Source organism: Anastrepha obliqua, chromosome 4 (assembly GCF_027943255.1).
Source record: "Anastrepha obliqua isolate idAnaObli1 chromosome 4, idAnaObli1_1.0, whole genome shotgun sequence".
In the NCBI taxonomy this organism is placed as follows: Eukaryota; Metazoa; Arthropoda; class Insecta; order Diptera; family Tephritidae; genus Anastrepha; species Anastrepha obliqua.
The window spans coordinates 38987770-39005714 of NC_072895.1; the positions used below are offsets into that span (position 1 = coordinate 38987770).

Here is a 17945-nt window from a genome sequence, read left to right on the forward strand (position 1 = left end):
ACGACGGATTTTTCAAAAAGAGATTTTAAAGTTTGCAAAAATGTTCGTCCTTTTTGAAGTGAGAGTGAGAATTTTAATGGTATGCAATTTTGTATCAAAGCTTCCTTCTATGGAATCAATGTCAATTGTATCAGCATTTCCGGGAATTCATCGCTACATGCAATATCGAAATTCACCCGTGCAACACCAGACACCGACAAGTAGTGAAGTGTAATAAATATTTACTTTATAAATCGATTCACAAAAATTAAATTCAAATCAGTACAAGCCCGTTTTTACAAAAAAAACTTTAGATTAATAATAATATTATATTTAAATAGATAAAGTGTTATCATTACGCTAAGAAAAGTGTCCATATGCGTACTAAATATGTACTATATGTATGTATGTGTATGTTTATTGTTATTGTTTTTATTTGTGTATTATTATTGTTATTGTTTTTATTTAATCTTTTGATTAATGGCATCTGTACATTTAAGCAACAAATACACAACAAAATATGAGTAAACAAATTGATTAAAAAAACCACTGCGAAATAAATTTTTTCCATGAGCCCTAGAAAATACTAATTTTTTATGGCAGTGGCATCACAACAAATGTTATTTTAATAGTAGTGTACAACAGAATTTACTTAATTTTCGAATTGTGCTTTTTTTTTAAATTATTTTCTTGTAGATAAGAGCAGTCTTTCTTTGCTTTTTTTCTTTTTTTTAATTTAGTGTGATATTTTTGTTAATGACACAAATAAAGGTTAGTTTTTCAAAGGTAGTTTAGCAGCGTTTAAACTTAGTTGAGCGGTAAGGCGGACTTAAGCTTGCACTGTAAAACTGGGGCTTAATTTAGAACGCAGAAAATTTTTAACTTTAATTTATTGCGTTTTTATTGCAGTCTATTCCTAGTAATTTTTATGGTTTATTCAAAATATTATATGTATAAAAATCCCAGATTTTCACGTTTCATCTTATTAGAATCAGTGAAGACCACGTCAGTGCAACTTTAATATTTGTCAACAAAAGCCACGTAATGTCATTGATCTACATTTATCCTATAATTAATTTCTCTCAATTCACTAACACAGCATAGCACCAAACAACGCACAAATCGTCATATTGCTGACGAAATTGTAGAGAATAAACTTATCAGATCAGCGACTACAACCGCGACTTTTTAACTACTAATTGCCAAAGACTCCTCTCCGTCTAAGCCGTGCTAGTAATAAAAAGTCACGTAACTTTTCTCTTCCCTTAATAGTTATTATTGTATTTAGTGAAATATCCACAACAAAACAATAATAAAATTAGTGGAGGTGAAAGATATGTAAGAGAGAAAGAAAGAGCTGTCGCATTGTGGGAACACATCATAGCCACTTAATTATGTATGTTTAAATTAATATTTATATATTTACATATATACATATGTAAGAATCTAAGTAGCCGACTACCTAACGTACCGTTGTTTATGCTAATGACTTGAAAACTGCCTCTGAAGTGCTACTGTTGAATTGCGTGAAGTTAAAATCGAAGACATTCAAAATGCTCACATGTTAACATATGTATGTGTGTACATAAATGAATGTGCCCCAAAAACGCTGTTGGATGCTGACAACAAACCACCTCGGCCAGACTTAAAGAGAAAAAAACCTAAACGATAGAACATACCTCAAGAAACAGAGAATCTTAAGATTGTAATAAAAAACAAGAGAAACAGAAAGAAAGCAAGAATTGAGAACTGGAGTTAGGGCCACTTCGAATTGAGTTAATTGTATTGTAGTCTATAGCCGTTTTGTGGTAATGGCCGAGTTGTAAATAAAAGCCACAAATTTATGCAGCTGCACTACACAAATGTTTCAGCGCTATTCGAAGTTACACCTCACATTGCCGATCAACAAATGCCACTAATTCATTCAAACAATTCATGTGAACAGCATCGCAAGCATTCAGTAATTAGTGAAAATCAAAATGTTACAAGCGCATTAAGAAAACATTACCACCAAGTGAATAATCATGCAACACGCAAGCGCCACTGCAACCACAAATTATTAACACAAATTTTACATATCAACTGAAGATCAATAGTACAAATCGCTATTAAATTATTGTGCAGCAAACTTTCTTCGTAAAAGTTGTTAACAAGTTGAGATAGACATTAAAAGACGCTATAAACAATTGCGTAGCATTTAAAAAGTGTGTGCGGTCAGTACCAGTTTTCACTAATGTGTCGTAGTAATCTAGTACTGAAGTCAACAAATACTGCAGACTCAACAGCGACGAGCAGCGGTGAAGATAGTGATAGTCAAAGGATTGCTGCTACAACTCACGGACGCAATATGGTGAGTGCTTCAACATTAATTTATATGAGAAATATCTGTTTTATGTTGATGACTTTTAAGTTATTGAATTCAATTTTTTTTTTTACAAATCTCATGCACAAGTTAATTCGGCGAAGAAATACATCTCTTTAAGAATTTTTTATGCGAAACAGATAGTGATGGTTTGTTCCATCAATTAAATTAAGTATAAATTTTCATTGCAAAAGTTACACTATTGAAAGTTGCACTAGTGAGAATGAATCTCCGAAGGCCTCACGAAAAAAGTGAAGTATTTTCAATTTTAGCTCTTGGAAGCCAAAAAAATGATTTTCAGTAAAACAGAAAATCAACTAATTTGTTATTGTAAGATTAATAATTATGAAAAAACAAAAACAGAGGAGCTCCCTAGTGAATTACGTGAAAAAGGTCTAGTGGATTTTGAGTTATGGCAAAACTAACATAAGAAAACCCTACATACTTGTATATGTTTCAAAAGCGTTTGACTTCCTTCTTGTGAAATCGTCTGAAATCTGAAATCGATCAAAAATTAGCGAAGTTGTAAAATTTTTAATGTAACAAGTATAGAAAGCACTGGCTTCCAAATAAAGATTTTTGGGATATATGGAAATTTTTAAACACAAATTTATGTTGTACACGATTTGATCTACAATGTCAATGTCATCTTAAAAGTACAAAATGTTATTAGCAGGGTGTAATTATTTAAAAAACATCTCCCAAAATGAATTTCTGAATTATGTAAAAAAGTTCTGTGCTCCAAACGACTTGAAATTTTGACGCAATATTCATCAGGTATAATTCATTCATTTAAAAATTCAAAGAATGAAAGAAGAAGAAGATATTAAATGAATAAAAATAAGAAAAGCAAATAACAGTACAAATGAATTAAGCAGAACGATACGATCACGCAAATTATAGTTGAGAACGTTTAAATACATTAAATAAAAATATATAAATATACATTAAATAAAAGTATGTTTGGATGGCGCTGCCACTAATTTTTTTTTTATTTATGTGCTATTAAGTATGATCATCTACTTTTTTTGAAGTAGCATTAGTCGAAAACCACTATCGATTTTAGAAATTTATTTATAAGTCTTAAATACATTAGGCTTTTCATTTTATAAACTAGAGGAGCCGCGGGTTTAGCTAATAAAATTGTTAACGTATTTCATTCAAAAGAATGACTTCACTTTCAATGTAATTAAAGGAACCATTCATTGATTGTCCAGTGTTATTCGCGCGTATAAGCTGTAATGTTCCGCAGAGGAGCTTTCGCAAGAGGAACACTTTAAGATTATAATTGCAAGTAATGCATCTATTGCTAGTGCACTTCGGAAATTTAACGAGTTATTTCATTAAAAATTCTTAATTTAATTGTTTAAGGTGGTATTTATATTAGGTGTTAACAATTTAACTGCCCAAGGAGGTCTGTTTTTTATATATTTCTATCTAGGCTGTCTGTAAGGCCATTTGTACTGTAGATTAAAATTAAAAAATTAAAAATAAAACACATATTAAAAATTTGCTGGAAGCATTATTACCCTTGATGTTTTTCATAAAAGCGTGGGGCCACAAAAAATATTAAAAAAAAAATGGTAAAATCAGCATTACCTTTCATGTGTCTGTGCGTTATTCCATAAGTGCTAAAGAAAAATGCGTCTGAGCCACATCTACGTGCATGTATTAATACTGCTAGTTGGTATAAATGTACATATGTATGCTGGTGTTGACAGGTTCTTATTATAAATTTTTTAAGTAAATCCAAAGAAAGTTTTCATAAAATTGTAGATAAAAAATTCCAAAAATATTTTTTAAATTCCCTTGATGTTCACCATTTAATGAATACCCATTTGTTCATATTATAAATGCAAACATACTTTTAGCCTCTATAGCTTTTTGAATCCCATCTCCTAAGTGAAACAATCCTGACGTGCTAGTAAAAAAAATCTAAAAATGCGTGATACGTTTGCAACTGACCTCTAGCAGCTCACACATACAGGGTGGGCCATATAGCGTTTGCTTTTTGAACCACCTATTTTTTTGAGAATGGTAACACAAATGACATGTCAAATGTGTTCATAATTTACTTAAAGGTTTGACATTTACGAAATGGGACGCTATACGCTTGAACAAGATTTGAAAATATTGAAAACCTATTTCCAAAGTGGTGAGTCTTCTTCTTCTTTCGCGGTTACAGTAAATGGCGAGCGTTACCGTGACATGCTCAACGAGTTGTTTCCAAAAATTGAAGAGGACGACATGGACGACATTTGGTTTCAACAGGACGGTGCAACTTGTCACACTGCCAAAGTTACACTCGAATTTTTGGCTACCGTTTTTGAAAACCGAATAATCAGCCGAAATTCCGATATCAATTGGCCGCCTCGGAGCTGTGATTTAAGCCCGTTGGACTATTTTTTGTGCGGAGCCGTTAAGGACAAATGCTATGCGAACCATCCAGAGACGATTGATGCTTTAAAACACGAAATCGAAGTTGCCATTCATGAAATTGGAGCCCAAACAATCGAAAATGTGCTTAAAAATTGGGTTGATCGAATGGCCTACTGTAAAGCCAGTCGTGGCAGTCATTTGAACGATATTATTTTTCATTCATAAATGACAATGTTCAATCCTCAAAATAAAAAAAAGGTTTCAAAAAATAATGATTCGTTTTTTTTTATCCGATTTAAAAAGCAAATTTTACATGGCCCACCCTATATCTCATGTATGAGTTCTAGTAAAAGTAGTAGTAATCGCAAAGAAAGCATAAGACCTTACCAGATTTTTCCACCAATTTGTCCATGAAATTGGGGTGTACGATAGCGAGTACATACAATACGTATGTAAGGATATTCCATTAACAACTGTCTCAGCTTTCCCCAAAATTTGATCGGACATGTTTTATGTTACTAAAATAGCAACCAATTTGCTACGAGCGTAATGCATTATATTGAATTGCTGAGTTTTAATGCAAAATTTAAAATTAAATTATTTTATTTAATCAGAGATGTGGGCTTAGATCACATCTGAACAAATGTTGATTTAAAATACAAAAAGGTGCTAAAAGGAGATAAAGATTGGGACTCATTAATTTAAAACCAAAACCTAAAAAGTCAAATAAACAGATACGCATACATGTATGTGTGTATGTAGGTGCATAGTGTATATACATATGTATGTATGTTCATAAAAATAGAACAATCTAATCTGCCTACATACACAACTAAGTAAACAGATGAAAAACCCCATCTCAGAATAATTTACGCTGGTACATCAAATCGTCAATATGTGTATATGTATACGCACATATACATATAGATTATGCACCTAATATAATATATGTATTAAATATGTACATATATAGGTATGTAAAAATCTAAAGGAAGCTATCACGAGCTACAATCTCAGCTCAACGAACGTCGCTTCTCGAATCATTCCTATTTTCTTATTCGGATTGTGCGCGTCGAGATTCAAACACCGGAAAAATTAAAGCAATTAAAAAAAAAAAAGAAAACGAGTTTCTAATTCACACAAATATTTTAACTAGCACGTGTTATTTAAAAAACGGATACCTATAGGGGTCACAATTAAACTAAACGTGAGTTTTGGAACTGGGAAAGGAAGTTATTGAATTATAATTTCGAAAATTTGTCTAGCTCAGCGCTTTTTTTTTTAATTGGAAAATAAACTTCAAAACAATTGCATATTTTTGTAATCACTTAGAAGTAGTTTCCCAGGGATTTTCTTACCTACCTACAAAAGTATGTGTGTTTAATGCCATAATCAACTGATAAAATACTGAACATTGACCTTAACACATCGTTACATCTTACATACATTCAATCACGATGAATATGGCGGAGCATTTAAATTACGTTTTTAAAAAAATATTAATTTAGCATCGAGTTGAGAGTGAGGAGTGTTCGTATGAAAAAATCACTTATAAAATCACATAATATTAAATTGTCAAATTAATTATATACATATATTTAATAATATATGTATGTACACCTTTTAATTTTTGTGAGGAAATGCACTAAGAATTTCACAAAGGATTCACAAGATTAAATGTAATCATCTCTTTCAGAAAGTTCACCAGTCTTTCAATAATTTTCATATGAAAGTGTCGTTAAAAAATGCACAGAATTCGTAAATGAGCATACCTCAGAGCATATTTTACCAGAGGGGGAAATAAAACTCAATAAAACAGAGCTAATGCCAAAATTTATTGAGGAATTTGGTTGTTTATAGGAGGTCCTAAATTCCTTCATAAAAATGATAATAATAACAAGTTGAACTCTTTCCAACATAACGGGTCATAACTAACTGAAGTTGCAATACATATTACATTTATTGCTAACATTTTCTTAAGCATACTTTTTGATTAAATTACATTTATAAAACTGATTTTAAATAAATCATTTTCAAAAATTGCCCTTTGTCAGCATCTCGTCGTAATTTTTTGCTAATTTGGGAACAAGCATGTTGTACGTCATTTATATTAATTTCCTTAAAGCATTTTCGGATATGGCCCTGCCAGCCATTCTTGTAAGCATGACTTTAGAGTTCATCGAAAAATCTTCAATTTGGCGTTCTGGTAAGTTAGTGGGACTGCTATGTTTAGGCTTAAAATAGATGTTTTTGAGGACAAAGGAATTCAAAGTAGTTATTGCGTAATGCGAGGAGTCTTTTTCCAGCCAAGTACATACCTGTATGTTTGTACATAGCAAACAATAAAGGAGAAATTTTGATAGGTAAATTGGCTTAACATAGCATTAGTGCGTAACTGCCATTGAGACTCCGGGCATGAAACCTCAAATGATGGAAAATGCGGTTGCCTCTCGGCAGTCAATGGCAAATCTCCGAGTGTATTTCCATCAAGAAAAAGCCTGTCATAAAGAGCCATCTGTCGTCCGGAGTCGGCTCAAAACTGTAGATCATTCCATTTGTGGAACAACATCAGGACGCACACTACAAATAGGAGGAGAGGCTGGGTCAAACCCCAAGTAAAGAGTGTAAGCGTCAACTTCGATTATTTCTGTAATTTTATCGACATTTTTGACATTTTCTTTGACATCAAAAATCCCTGAACGGAATCGACGAAACCAAAATTTCGCATAATTAGCTGTTACAGTATCAGCACATCAGAGGCAATTCAATTCACAATCCAATTTCAGCGGTCTGACATGCATTTTCGCCTTTTTCAAAGTTTTTCAAAGGAAAACTGTAAAATGTGGCGAATTTTCTCTTTGTTTGCTTCAATTGTTAACATCCTGTAACTCACAACTAAACAAAAAACGATTTTTTAGTGTGAAATATCAACTTGACAACGAGAATAAGGTTTTAGTTGTTTGATAGATACTTTACGAGATATTGATCACTACAGCCGTCTACCCCCCTTAAACTAATATATTGAAATATATAAATTACCTCACCGGTTCCAGCAATGATGAGAGTCTGCGATTAATTGCAATTAAGTGTGAAACTTAAAACACTGTAACATGGCATGAAGTAAAATAAAAGTTGTATCGATTCAATTAGGACAATGCGTTGTGTTATAAACGCAATATTATTATTTGTAATACGTCGTGATCAAGTAATATGACGTCGGCCGTAACTAGAGATTAGAGATTTGCAGTATTTTATTATATTCGCTCTTTCTTTCTCTCTCTCTCTTTCTAATTAAAGTTTGCTCTATTTGCCAGATCACCATTCATTTTCGTACAGGATTTTCACACACATATATATGCGATATTATTTATCAACAACACTGCTAACACTTTTAGCCACTTGCTTTGCTTACCACTGCATATCAAAGTTTTTGTGTAATAACGTCGTTAAGAAAAAGTTTAACTTTCTGTTGAATTTAAGATTAATAATTTTTTAATAGCCCTGGCAGCTAGTGCTCCTTTTTTTTTTTTTTTTTTTTTTTATTGTAAAATAATAATTCATTGTTATTTTCCATTTATTAAATAAATAATTTTTTAATAATCTTGAACCTTCCCTTCCTTATTCATAGGAAAAATAAATGTATACCTGCGTACATATTTCAGCGGCAGTTTGTAGGCGTTAGCAAATCCGATATTGTTACAAAATAGACTCCTTGTCTATATAATAATGTATATGAACACGTGAACATTCCTATATACATATATGTATATGCTTATATATTAGAGCGGTTCAATTTATAATGAACGATTTCTTCGTTCATTGTTCGTGGCATATTTGGATGCTACATAAATTCTAGGAAAAAAATCCATTAGAACAAATTTCGAGTCTCCCAAATTTTAAAAGAAGCTAATGGTAATGCTGGTAATGAAGATAGAGAGCAGTAAAGTAGAAATTAAAGAGAATCTAAAGCCAAAATGAGTGTAAATACGTCGTTAATTGTAAAAATCATCAGTGTTTACAAACAAAAGTTTAAATATAAATTTTAAAATGCTTTTTTTTTTGATAGTTTTAATTTGATATATAAGTACATATAAAAAAATACATATTCACTTTTCCGATCACAATATTAATTAATAATTACATTTAATTTTTTGCAGCGCCCTGTAGCGGTTATTTCAGAGAACAGTTATTTAAGTGAAAAAAAGATATCAGAAATAAATTTTTCCCGCCAAAAAATGTATAAGCCTGTAAGCTTGTTGTATAAGTTTGTATATAAAAATTATAATTCATAATGCTTTAGTAAATATTAATCTTCATATTAACGTTAAATTAATTAAATATAGCTTCAAATTGACTTAAGAGCTAAGCTATAATGGAGTTTTTTCTTAGAATATTAAATAGAATCAAAATATCCTACGAACAAAGTCGATAAAAATTAACCCTCCCTAATATATTATATATGCATGCATACATGTATAATATAATCATATGTATGTGTATACATCCATATCCGTGGTTAAATATCAATATGTTGCCCCTTTGCTCCTTATTGGAGCAATTTCAAACTCTACTCTCATTATCTCGCTTTCTAAGCACAAGCAGATTTATTATAAAGATAAATTGCCCAAATACATGCATAAACTTACTTTTTACAAAAAGTTCAAATGCAATAACAACCAAAAAGCAACAAAAACTCATCGATGAGTTCAATGCCCAGCAGTCCAAATGAGAGATCGAAAACCTATGAATAATGTTTTTCAAGTCGAACTACATACATACACATACATACATATAACTATAATAAATAATAAATAAGTACATACACATTTACTACAATATATGTATGTGCTTAAACATAATGTAAAGTAAGTGGCGTATAGCCTGACATTTCTCACAATTTCGAGTTGGCTTATGTATGTATATTAGATCCTCTTTGACACCTTGGAAGTAATACACGAGTACACAAACATTAGGAGTAATGTCTGAATTTTGAAAATTTGTAAAAAGTTTATATAATACATATATAGCGAAAATACGTTGATAATAAAATACAATTTATTGATCCCAAAGCAAGCAAGTTTATTTTATTTATTTATTTATTTATTAAAAGAGTAACAATTATAAATAACTATTCCACTTAAAGAGCTAAAGCACTGGCTACTATGGCCTTCGGCTATCAAGCATGTTTAATATATATTAAGCAAAATCATGAATTTTGAGAAAAACTTTAGAATAAAATTAAAAAATAATAAACCTCCTTTCGACTTTCTAAAATAATGGCCTTATATATAATACGTTTCCACCAAAGCCAAACGCTGGGTTTGTTAATTCTTGTATTGTGTTATGTATATCCAAATTTTAAACGCTGGCAGCCAATCAAATTGTTGCCATGTTTCGAATAGAATGCAATTACAAATAGGAAAATGGACACTATAGCCATTGTACAAAAATACAAGTAAGAACACTCTTCTTCTATATACATACATATATTTTGGCAAACACCCTTGGTGTGAGTTTAACAGGCAGTCAAGTGTGCGATGGTGTGAGTGTTTGGTCTTTTTGCTTGAGCGTATTGGCGGGGTTGCTATTGCCAAATTCGAACTTTTATGATAACATTAAAAATAATAGAATGTCAACAAAAAATATAGAAAATACTGTCTTTGAATTTACAGTAACAAAATATTTTTAATATATTTCTTAGCTTTAATAATGCTTCTTATTGAGAAATATCTGAATTTTTACGTAATTTTTTAGACTTTTTGATATGATTTTTTATGAGACTTAATCATTTTTTAGGCAAGCATAATACATAAAAGAGTGTTTTGATATTAGCTGATCTCAGCTGCGGGGATTTTTTGACAACCAACTGAGGGCGTGTTCAATTATGAATCTGTGCAATAACTACAGCCACACATTTAATATTAAAATTCATAGAAACCCAACAAAAGCACGCTGTGAAAGATGGGTTTGAAATTAGTTTGAGTTATGATATTTGTATGGGATTTAACAAATGTTCGGCTGGTGTTGGCGCTTAAACATGCTAGCGACAGCAAACCCAAAAGTGAACTGCGATAGAAATATTATATTAGACAAAATATTTTAATTGGAAGAAGTCACAATGAGTCTCTAGACCGCAGCGCTAACTTCAATTTCCTACAATTATCACTTTATTACAGTATTTAAGCGGGGAAACCAGTTTAGACTTATCAAAAAATCGACTTTTTTTATTGCATAAATTGTTAGTATAACTACTCAAGAATATGTGGTAAAAATTTTAAAGCGAAATTCGCATTATTCCCGATTCTATGAGCACCCGTAGCGCGCGTTAGCTAGAACGACGTTTTTCTAGCTCAAAAAGTTATCGACCAATCGTTATAAATTTTTTTCGGAGTATTCTTTATTCAATCCTAATTCATAAAAACCTAATTCTGGGATTATATCATTAAAAATATTTTTTAAGCAAAATAATGAGGTTCATATTCTTAGGAAACATGTTGTTAACGAAAAAACAAATTGTTGTTGAATACGGAGAAAAATTGCAACTTCAGGAATGCCCACCAGCCAGATACTCGGATGGCGATCGTCCATGGATAACACGCTCTAACGCCACTATTTCCGGCGGAAATGGCTTGAAAGAATTTTAAAGTGTACTTAAAAATATGAGTAAAATACCCTCCAAGTTTAAACAATTTCTGATTATTCCTTCCTTATTCAAAAAATTCACAAAGAACACCAAAGTTTCGCCCTTCTAAACCGGTTTCCCCTTAACGTTTCGTAGAATGTTTTTCGTTTTCGATAATAACGAAATGTCCTGATCAAAAAACGCCAATTTAGAATGAAATCAATACTTTAAAAGCAGTAATCATTAAAAAAACTAATAAATGAGGATTAATGCTAATTTCAGATATTAAAATTTTCAAACTAACTTCCATTTTCACAGGTCAATAAAGCTGGTTCCGAAATGGCCCTTTCCAAAGTCAACTCCGATAAAACTGAAATGGACCAGGAGAGTTATTTACGCGATGCTACACATAATTTTCGGGGGATAGAAAAACCTCTCAAATATGGGCCCGCCATTGATACGTTAAAAGATCTGATCGCCGCACTTCATAAGGAATTCGAGACGAACTATGTGAATATTGAGATGGTTAATCACATAATGTTGACATATAAATCGAATGCAAGCGAATGGAAACGTTTCGCCAAGTTCGATCGTTTCAAGTATACACGTAATCTGGTTGACGCCGGTAATGGCAAATTCAATTTGATGATATTATGTTGGGGTGAAGGACAAGGCTCAGCCATTCATGATCATGCTGATTCACATTGTTTCATGAAAATGCTTAAAGGTGATCTACAAGAAACAAGATATGAAATGCCATGCACGAAGATTGTAGAAATGCCAAACGTGGATATTGGTCTAATTGATGATGATGCTGGTCAAGAAATTAATAGCGAAGAACTGAAAGCAGTAGGCTCCTCTACTATAACTGTGAATGATGTAGCCTATATAAATGGTAAGCGTGTAACAAATAGGAGAATCTTCGAAACATAAAACTTTTTATTGAAATTTTTCTTTGATTGTAGATAATATTGGTCTGCATCGTGTGGAAAATCCAAGCCACATCGACACCTCAGTGTCGCTCCACTTATATTGCCCACCCTTCAATGAGTGTACCGTGTTTCATAAGAACTCTGGTAAACGTATAAAATGCCCTGTGACATTTTCGAGTAAATATGGCGTGCGTCAAACCCAGTCCAAAGAATAAAGACTGCTTCGCTTGTGACTACCTTGCACACTGTAACGAAAAAACTTTATTTACCACTTCATAAAAAACTGTGGTTGATTGAAAACTTTGAAGGACTACCTAAGAAATCCTTTAAATCCTTTTTTATTACACATCTTTTTAAAGCTTATGTATGTTTATAGTAGAGTCCGTTGTAAAATTTGTATATAACGAATTTGTTTAAATGCAAAAGAAATGATCCAAACGGACAGCCACTGGTTTTTCTGCTTTTTAAATGTCTAAGGTTACTAAACTGCAAAATGTATAACACATGTATAATTTATTTTTATTGAAGGAATGAGTTTAGAGAAATATATTTTGTTCAATAAATAATTTGACCTATAAGTCTTGTCCTATATTATTGAAATTTTTGTTATTTTCATAAGTTATTTATAAGACTTCAAAAATATATAAATGGAAAAATAGATATAATAAAATATATGTATATATACTGGTGTTCTAAGATTAGTTTTCATTCGTTTCCTCTTCGTTGAAATTATTTATATATAAATAAGCGAAATTATTCGATTACTCTCTGAAATACCAGTTTTCTATAGAAATGGTTACATTTTGATCTAACAACTTGTTAGTAAATAACTCCAACACTATCAAATGACAGCGACTATCAAGCAGAGTTGCCATTTCCAAACGGATTTTTATTTAACATATTCTATTCGGAAATTTGCCGCATATAAATTAACTAGTAAGGAAAATTATTTATAGTGCAAATTTAATCCCATAAAATCAATCGAAAACAGATATATATCAGTAATAAAACCTTTAAACCCTTCCGTAACCGGCATTCCTATTCGATTTGTTGGCTGCGCTGACGTCTTGTTATGTGACGCCTGTCAATTTGACATATTTTTTGCATAGCTTGTTTGTGGTTGTGAGAGTACGCTTTTGTCGCAAATTTGTGTATTTTCAATAGTTCCTAATTTTGATTGTATTTTTGTGGGCATTTTGTACTTTGTGAAGATTTTTAAATAAATGTGCTGCCTATAAGTTTTTGTACTATTAAAAGAACCAGCATTTGTAAATTGTGCAATGGCCTGTTTGTTATGCCTTGAAGATGGCACAATGCCGGCACAGCGTTTCATTGATATTTTCTCTGATGAAGGTTGCAAATTAAATGTCTGCAGCATAATTGCTAAGCATCTCTGGTTAAAAGTAAGTAATATAAAATAATATTTTAGTCAATAACAACAGTGCATATTTAAGCCGGAGAGAGATATATTTTCGGGTCAACGCATGTGTTGGACCTGCTGGGAAGCTTTGCGTGATTTCCATATATTCTATCAACGTGTGGCCGAGGTGCACAATCGTGCAGATTGGAAGACTCCCTTTGGCCATATTGAGCAAGAGCAAGAGAACGATCCATTGCCTCAAGAAATCCAGCTTAAATCGGAAGATGGTACCGTTTCCGAAGAAAAGTTGCAAAATTCTGTTGAAGAGGGAGGAAATTTATTCGACTCAGGTACGTGTAAATAAATTACATCTATATCGAGTATATAATATGTAATTATATTTTTTAGAAGTAAAATTAGAGGTTTATGATTTAGATTTATTACCACAAATCGAAATCATTGAAGAAAACACTACAATAAGTGAAAGAGCTCAACGAGCAAAACGTCGTGGGCGTCCACCCAAAGATACCAGTGCAAAACCATCAACAACTAAACGTATCAAACGAGAATCGTCACCGCTGCCACTTGCCAATGATGATGACTCTGAAACCGAATTGCCTTTATCTGTCTTATTTAATGCAGGTATCAAGACAGATAACAGTGAGGATATCAAACGCACGACTGAAGTTACACCCGAAAAAGAGGAGACAAAAACCGATAAGGAAGTTACATCTACCCCCAACCCTGAAACACAGAAAAGACGACGTGGTAGGCCGAGAAAAGTACGAAGTGAAGAAGAGACACCTTTAAAGATCATGAAGCTCAAGGATAAGGAAAAAATTGACAACAAAGATAACACCCAATCAGAAATAAAAACTGAACAGCCTATATTGAATAGTGACGAAGATGATGACGGCAATGACCATGACTTCAGCGCTGGCGTCGGTGGTTGCTCTGGAACAGAAGACAGCATGGACTCCAGTAGCGAAAATACAGACTCTGGTGAAAGTCTGCCTGACTTCGAACCAAAGCCACAGTATGCGGTTATTCCGAAAAAAAAAGTTGTTAAGCCGAAAAAGTATCGTAAGCGTCCGAAACCGCTTGTGCCCCCTAAACGCATGTCGCGAGAAGAGATTGAAGCTAAGCGAGCACAACAAGATGAGTACGATAGAGTAATTAGGCAATTTTTTGGACGATTTGCTTGCCCGAAGTGCGAGCTGTTGGTACAAAATTTTGCTGAAATACGTGGCCATTTTCGAGCTTCGCATAACGAGGATCCGGGATATATGATGTGTTGTGGACGTAAATTTCCCCAAAGAAAAGCATTAGCCGAGCACATATATTTACATTGGAATCCAGAACATTTCAAATGCACAACATGCGGTAGGCTTTTCACTGACAGTCGTAACCTGGAGCAACATGAAGAGGCGCATGTTAATCCGCCAGAACCAAAAGAGCGGAAAATGTTCCAGTGTGACAAGTGTCCGAAAGTATTTACAACAAAGGCTGCATTTGAGCACCATTCCTTTTCAAAGCATGTCCCCAAGTCCGAGTTTAAATTTTCATGTACGCAATGCAATAAAAAGTAAGTTGAAATAATTTTCCTAAAATTAGATTTGTATTATATTGTACGCCAAATAACTCAAAATTATATTTAAATTAGACTTCCGACACAGCGAAAACTTAAAGACCACATGAAATACAATCATGATCCGGAAAGCACAATCATATGCGACAAATGCGGTAAACAGGTGCGCACTCAGTACTTGAAGAAACACCATCAGCTGGAGCACTCGGAGCAACCACGTCCAGTTCCACAGCCAATGCAGTGTCAAATATGTGGCACTTGGTTGCGACATATGTCTGGCCTTAAACAACATATGAAATCAATTCATGAGGATCCCGGCGGTGAACATCGTTGTCAGATTTGTAATAAAGTTTCGACAACGGCACGCGCGCTCAGGCGTCATGTTTACCTCAACCATGAATGTGAACGAAAGTTCAAATGTACCATGTGTGAAAAGGCCTTCAAACGGCCGCAAGACCTTAGAGTAAGATTATTAGATATGACTCAACTTAGTTCCTTTCTACTTAGGCACGCAATTTATGATTACAGGAACATACCTCGACACATACCGGTGAAGTGTTATACACCTGCCCCAATTGCCCAATGACTTTCTTCTCCAATGCTAATATGTATAAGCATCGACAGAGATTGCATCGTGCTGAATGGGAAGCAGACAGAAAAAAACCTAGACATATAGCAAATATTATGGCTCAGGCTATGGGTGCAACAGCCGCTTTAAAAGCAAAGCAGGCAGTAGGTGCTACATCGGCTTTCTTCGCACAAAAAATTAACACTAGTGGCAGCACGGTTAGCGCAGAAAGAATTATCCCCAATCCGGAACCCATGCAACATAATCTACAAATGACTATACAGTAGGATAAAGCAATGAGATTTAAAAAATGTATTACTATCACCAGAAATATTTAGATCTAGTAAAGTAAATTTAAGTCAATCCCAAGGTTTTGAACTTGGCTAGTTATTAATAAACTGTATGAGTATGTGTACATATAAATAAATACATGCTTCAAAAGAGTATATACATATATTTAATTTGATTGATATTTCCGTTTTTGAAGGAAATAATAAAAAAGATTTTTAGTTTTTAATATCAACAGTTTGTGAAATTTAGGTTTACAAATTTTATTAAGCTTTGTATAATTTATGTACTGTATAAACAAAATTTCGAAAATAAAATAGTGTGTACGCTAGTACATTTATTTTATATCATCTTGTGGTATATTTATTGTCGTTGTCATATAATCCTCCCGATGCAGATCGGCCCATATACGAGCCACTGCAGGATTAAGTGTTTTTCGAAACACCATACAAGTGATATGTGGCAATTTCTCAAAACAAATTCGGTAGAAACCCAAAGTGCCCAATGCATATCGCCAGTTTTTCATTAATTTTGCGTTTTTACCTACATGTTGGGAGTCGGGAGTTATAATTATAAGAATGCCTTCCGATCGCAATAGCTCGTGAGCTTTGCGACAGCAATGTAGACGTTCTTCCGGTGAAGGTATGTACTCTAAAAGAAGACTAAATATGACACAATCGAAATGTTCACAAGGTAAACGTTGTACTGTTCCAAATTCTGTGACAACTTGCTCGCTTTTATCTATGACTATTTGTAAGAAATCACCTTTTAAGACATCGCTTGTGGCTGGGCATAAATCAATTGCTGTAACATTAAAATTTTGCTCTTTGGAGAATGGGTTAAAACAGCTGCCTACATCCAGTACATTTATACAATCTGGAATAGTTAGTTTTGGGTAATTGATGTCTATGGTTTGAATGTCAGTGTAGGACATCGCCAATCGTGTTTCACGGTTGCGTTTCTCGAGAAATGTTTCTTTAGTAAAAAAATATGATTTGCAATAATCAGTTATCCATTTCACTCGACTACGTGCAAATAAGTTCGGATTTGTGGTATTTGATTCCCATATAGATGATAAACGGTGCATAGCTGTCGAGTATTGTTGCAATAGAGTAGTGTTCTGCAAATGTTCATTCCACGCTTCGTTCATCCCCTTCACTTTGGATTGAGATCTCAAATTTTCGTGGCATTCCTTTATTATCGTTGCGAGTCGCATGTGCTCCTTTTTTATATCATCGCCACTATGGTCAACCATCCTTTCAACTTATGCTGTAAATAATTACTTCGCCTAAATCTCACCACTAATATTACAAATTAATTTAATAGAATCAGCTGTTGTCAAGCTAAGTCTTCGTTTAGTGCTCTCAATCGATCAAAAGTATTTTCAAAAGTTTAAGGTGTATTCATTTACATTTCCGGCAATAATTCTCCAATAGTGAAATTCTCTCCAAAGAGAAAAATATTCGAAATAGTAAAAGTATAGGAAACCAGTAAATACTTGAAAGTTTCACGGTAAAACAGTAAATTCTAAAAATCTTGACACCGTGTTTTACACATTCCGTAGAATACACGGTATATATACTTCGTCCATATCTAAATTCTTTATAATAACTTTTTCCATCGCTGTCTAAATTTTCTCATTGCATGAACTGGCCTTGGCATCAACTGTAACCAGCTGTGCTCGATCAGCTTTTTTCCTGCCACTCAACATTTTCCTAGTAAAAACAACCAGATCCCCCTCAAAATGAAATGTTAGTTTGCCCTCTTAATTTCCCCTAATTTCCAAAGTTATAGGCCGTTGCGTCCGTTGCAGCATTGTACTTGACTGACGTGACCTGTAAAAATTACCGTGGTACCACAATGAAAG

General features: G+C 33.2%; 3 protein-coding genes across 5 annotated transcripts; 2 read left to right on the forward strand and 1 right to left on the reverse strand.

Moving 5' to 3' along the window:
• The first annotated feature begins 1517 nt into the window (after nt 1-1517).
• LOC129245056 (cysteine dioxygenase type 1) lies at nt 1518-12718 on the forward strand. Of its 3 annotated transcripts, XM_054883021.1 has the most exons (4): nt 5754-5927; nt 8878-8967; nt 11661-12237; nt 12308-12718. In XM_054883021.1, the coding sequence occupies exons 2-4, from the start codon at nt 8956-8958 to the stop codon at nt 12487-12489; spliced, it is 771 nt and encodes a 256-aa protein (XP_054738996.1). In that variant the 5' UTR covers nt 5754-5927; nt 8878-8955; the 3' UTR covers nt 12490-12718. The 3 variants fall into 3 exon arrangements, with proteins under 3 accessions (XP_054738995.1, XP_054738996.1, XP_054738997.1); XM_054883020.1 differs by lacking the exons at nt 5754-5927; nt 8878-8967 and adding an exon at nt 1518-2329; XM_054883022.1 differs by lacking the exon at nt 8878-8967 and having other exon boundaries at nt 5755-5927.
• A 405-nt stretch (nt 12719-13123) lies between these two features.
• LOC129246177 (zinc finger protein 892) lies at nt 13124-16430 on the forward strand. The gene is made up of 5 exons (XM_054884759.1): nt 13124-13677; nt 13729-13984; nt 14043-15219; nt 15298-15685; nt 15751-16430. Exons 1-5 carry the CDS (start codon nt 13555-13557, stop codon nt 16075-16077), a joined length of 2271 nt encoding a protein of 756 aa, XP_054740734.1. The 5' UTR covers nt 13124-13554; the 3' UTR covers nt 16078-16430.
• LOC129246178 (S-adenosylmethionine sensor upstream of mTORC1) lies at nt 16326-17436 on the reverse strand. The gene has a single exon (XM_054884760.1). It carries the CDS (start codon nt 17331-17333, stop codon nt 16416-16418), a length of 918 nt encoding a protein of 305 aa, XP_054740735.1. The 5' UTR covers nt 17334-17436; the 3' UTR covers nt 16326-16415.
• Between the last annotated feature and the right edge of the window lie 509 nt (nt 17437-17945).

Coding starts and splice junctions, on each gene's coding strand:
- LOC129246177 (XM_054884759.1), top strand. CDS start 13,555: ATGGCCTGTTTGTTATGCCTTGAAGATGGCACAATGCCGGCACAGCGT. Junction 13,678..13,728: donor CTAAGCATCTCTGGTTAAAA/GTAAGTAATATA, acceptor TGCATATTTAAG/CCGGAGAGAGATATATTTTC. Junction 13,985..14,042: donor AGGAAATTTATTCGACTCAG/GTACGTGTAAAT, acceptor TATATTTTTTAG/AAGTAAAATTAGAGGTTTAT.
- LOC129245056 (XM_054883020.1), top strand. CDS start 2,213: ATGTGTCGTAGTAATCTAGTACTGAAGTCAACAAATACTGCAGACTCA. Junction 2,330..11,660: donor CAACTCACGGACGCAATATG/GTGAGTGCTTCA, acceptor CCATTTTCACAG/GTCAATAAAGCTGGTTCCGA. Junction 12,238..12,307: donor TGATGTAGCCTATATAAATG/GTAAGCGTGTAA, acceptor CTTTGATTGTAG/ATAATATTGGTCTGCATCGT.
- LOC129246178 (XM_054884760.1), bottom strand. CDS start 17,333: ATGGTTGACCATAGTGGCGATGATATAAAAAAGGAGCACATGCGACTC.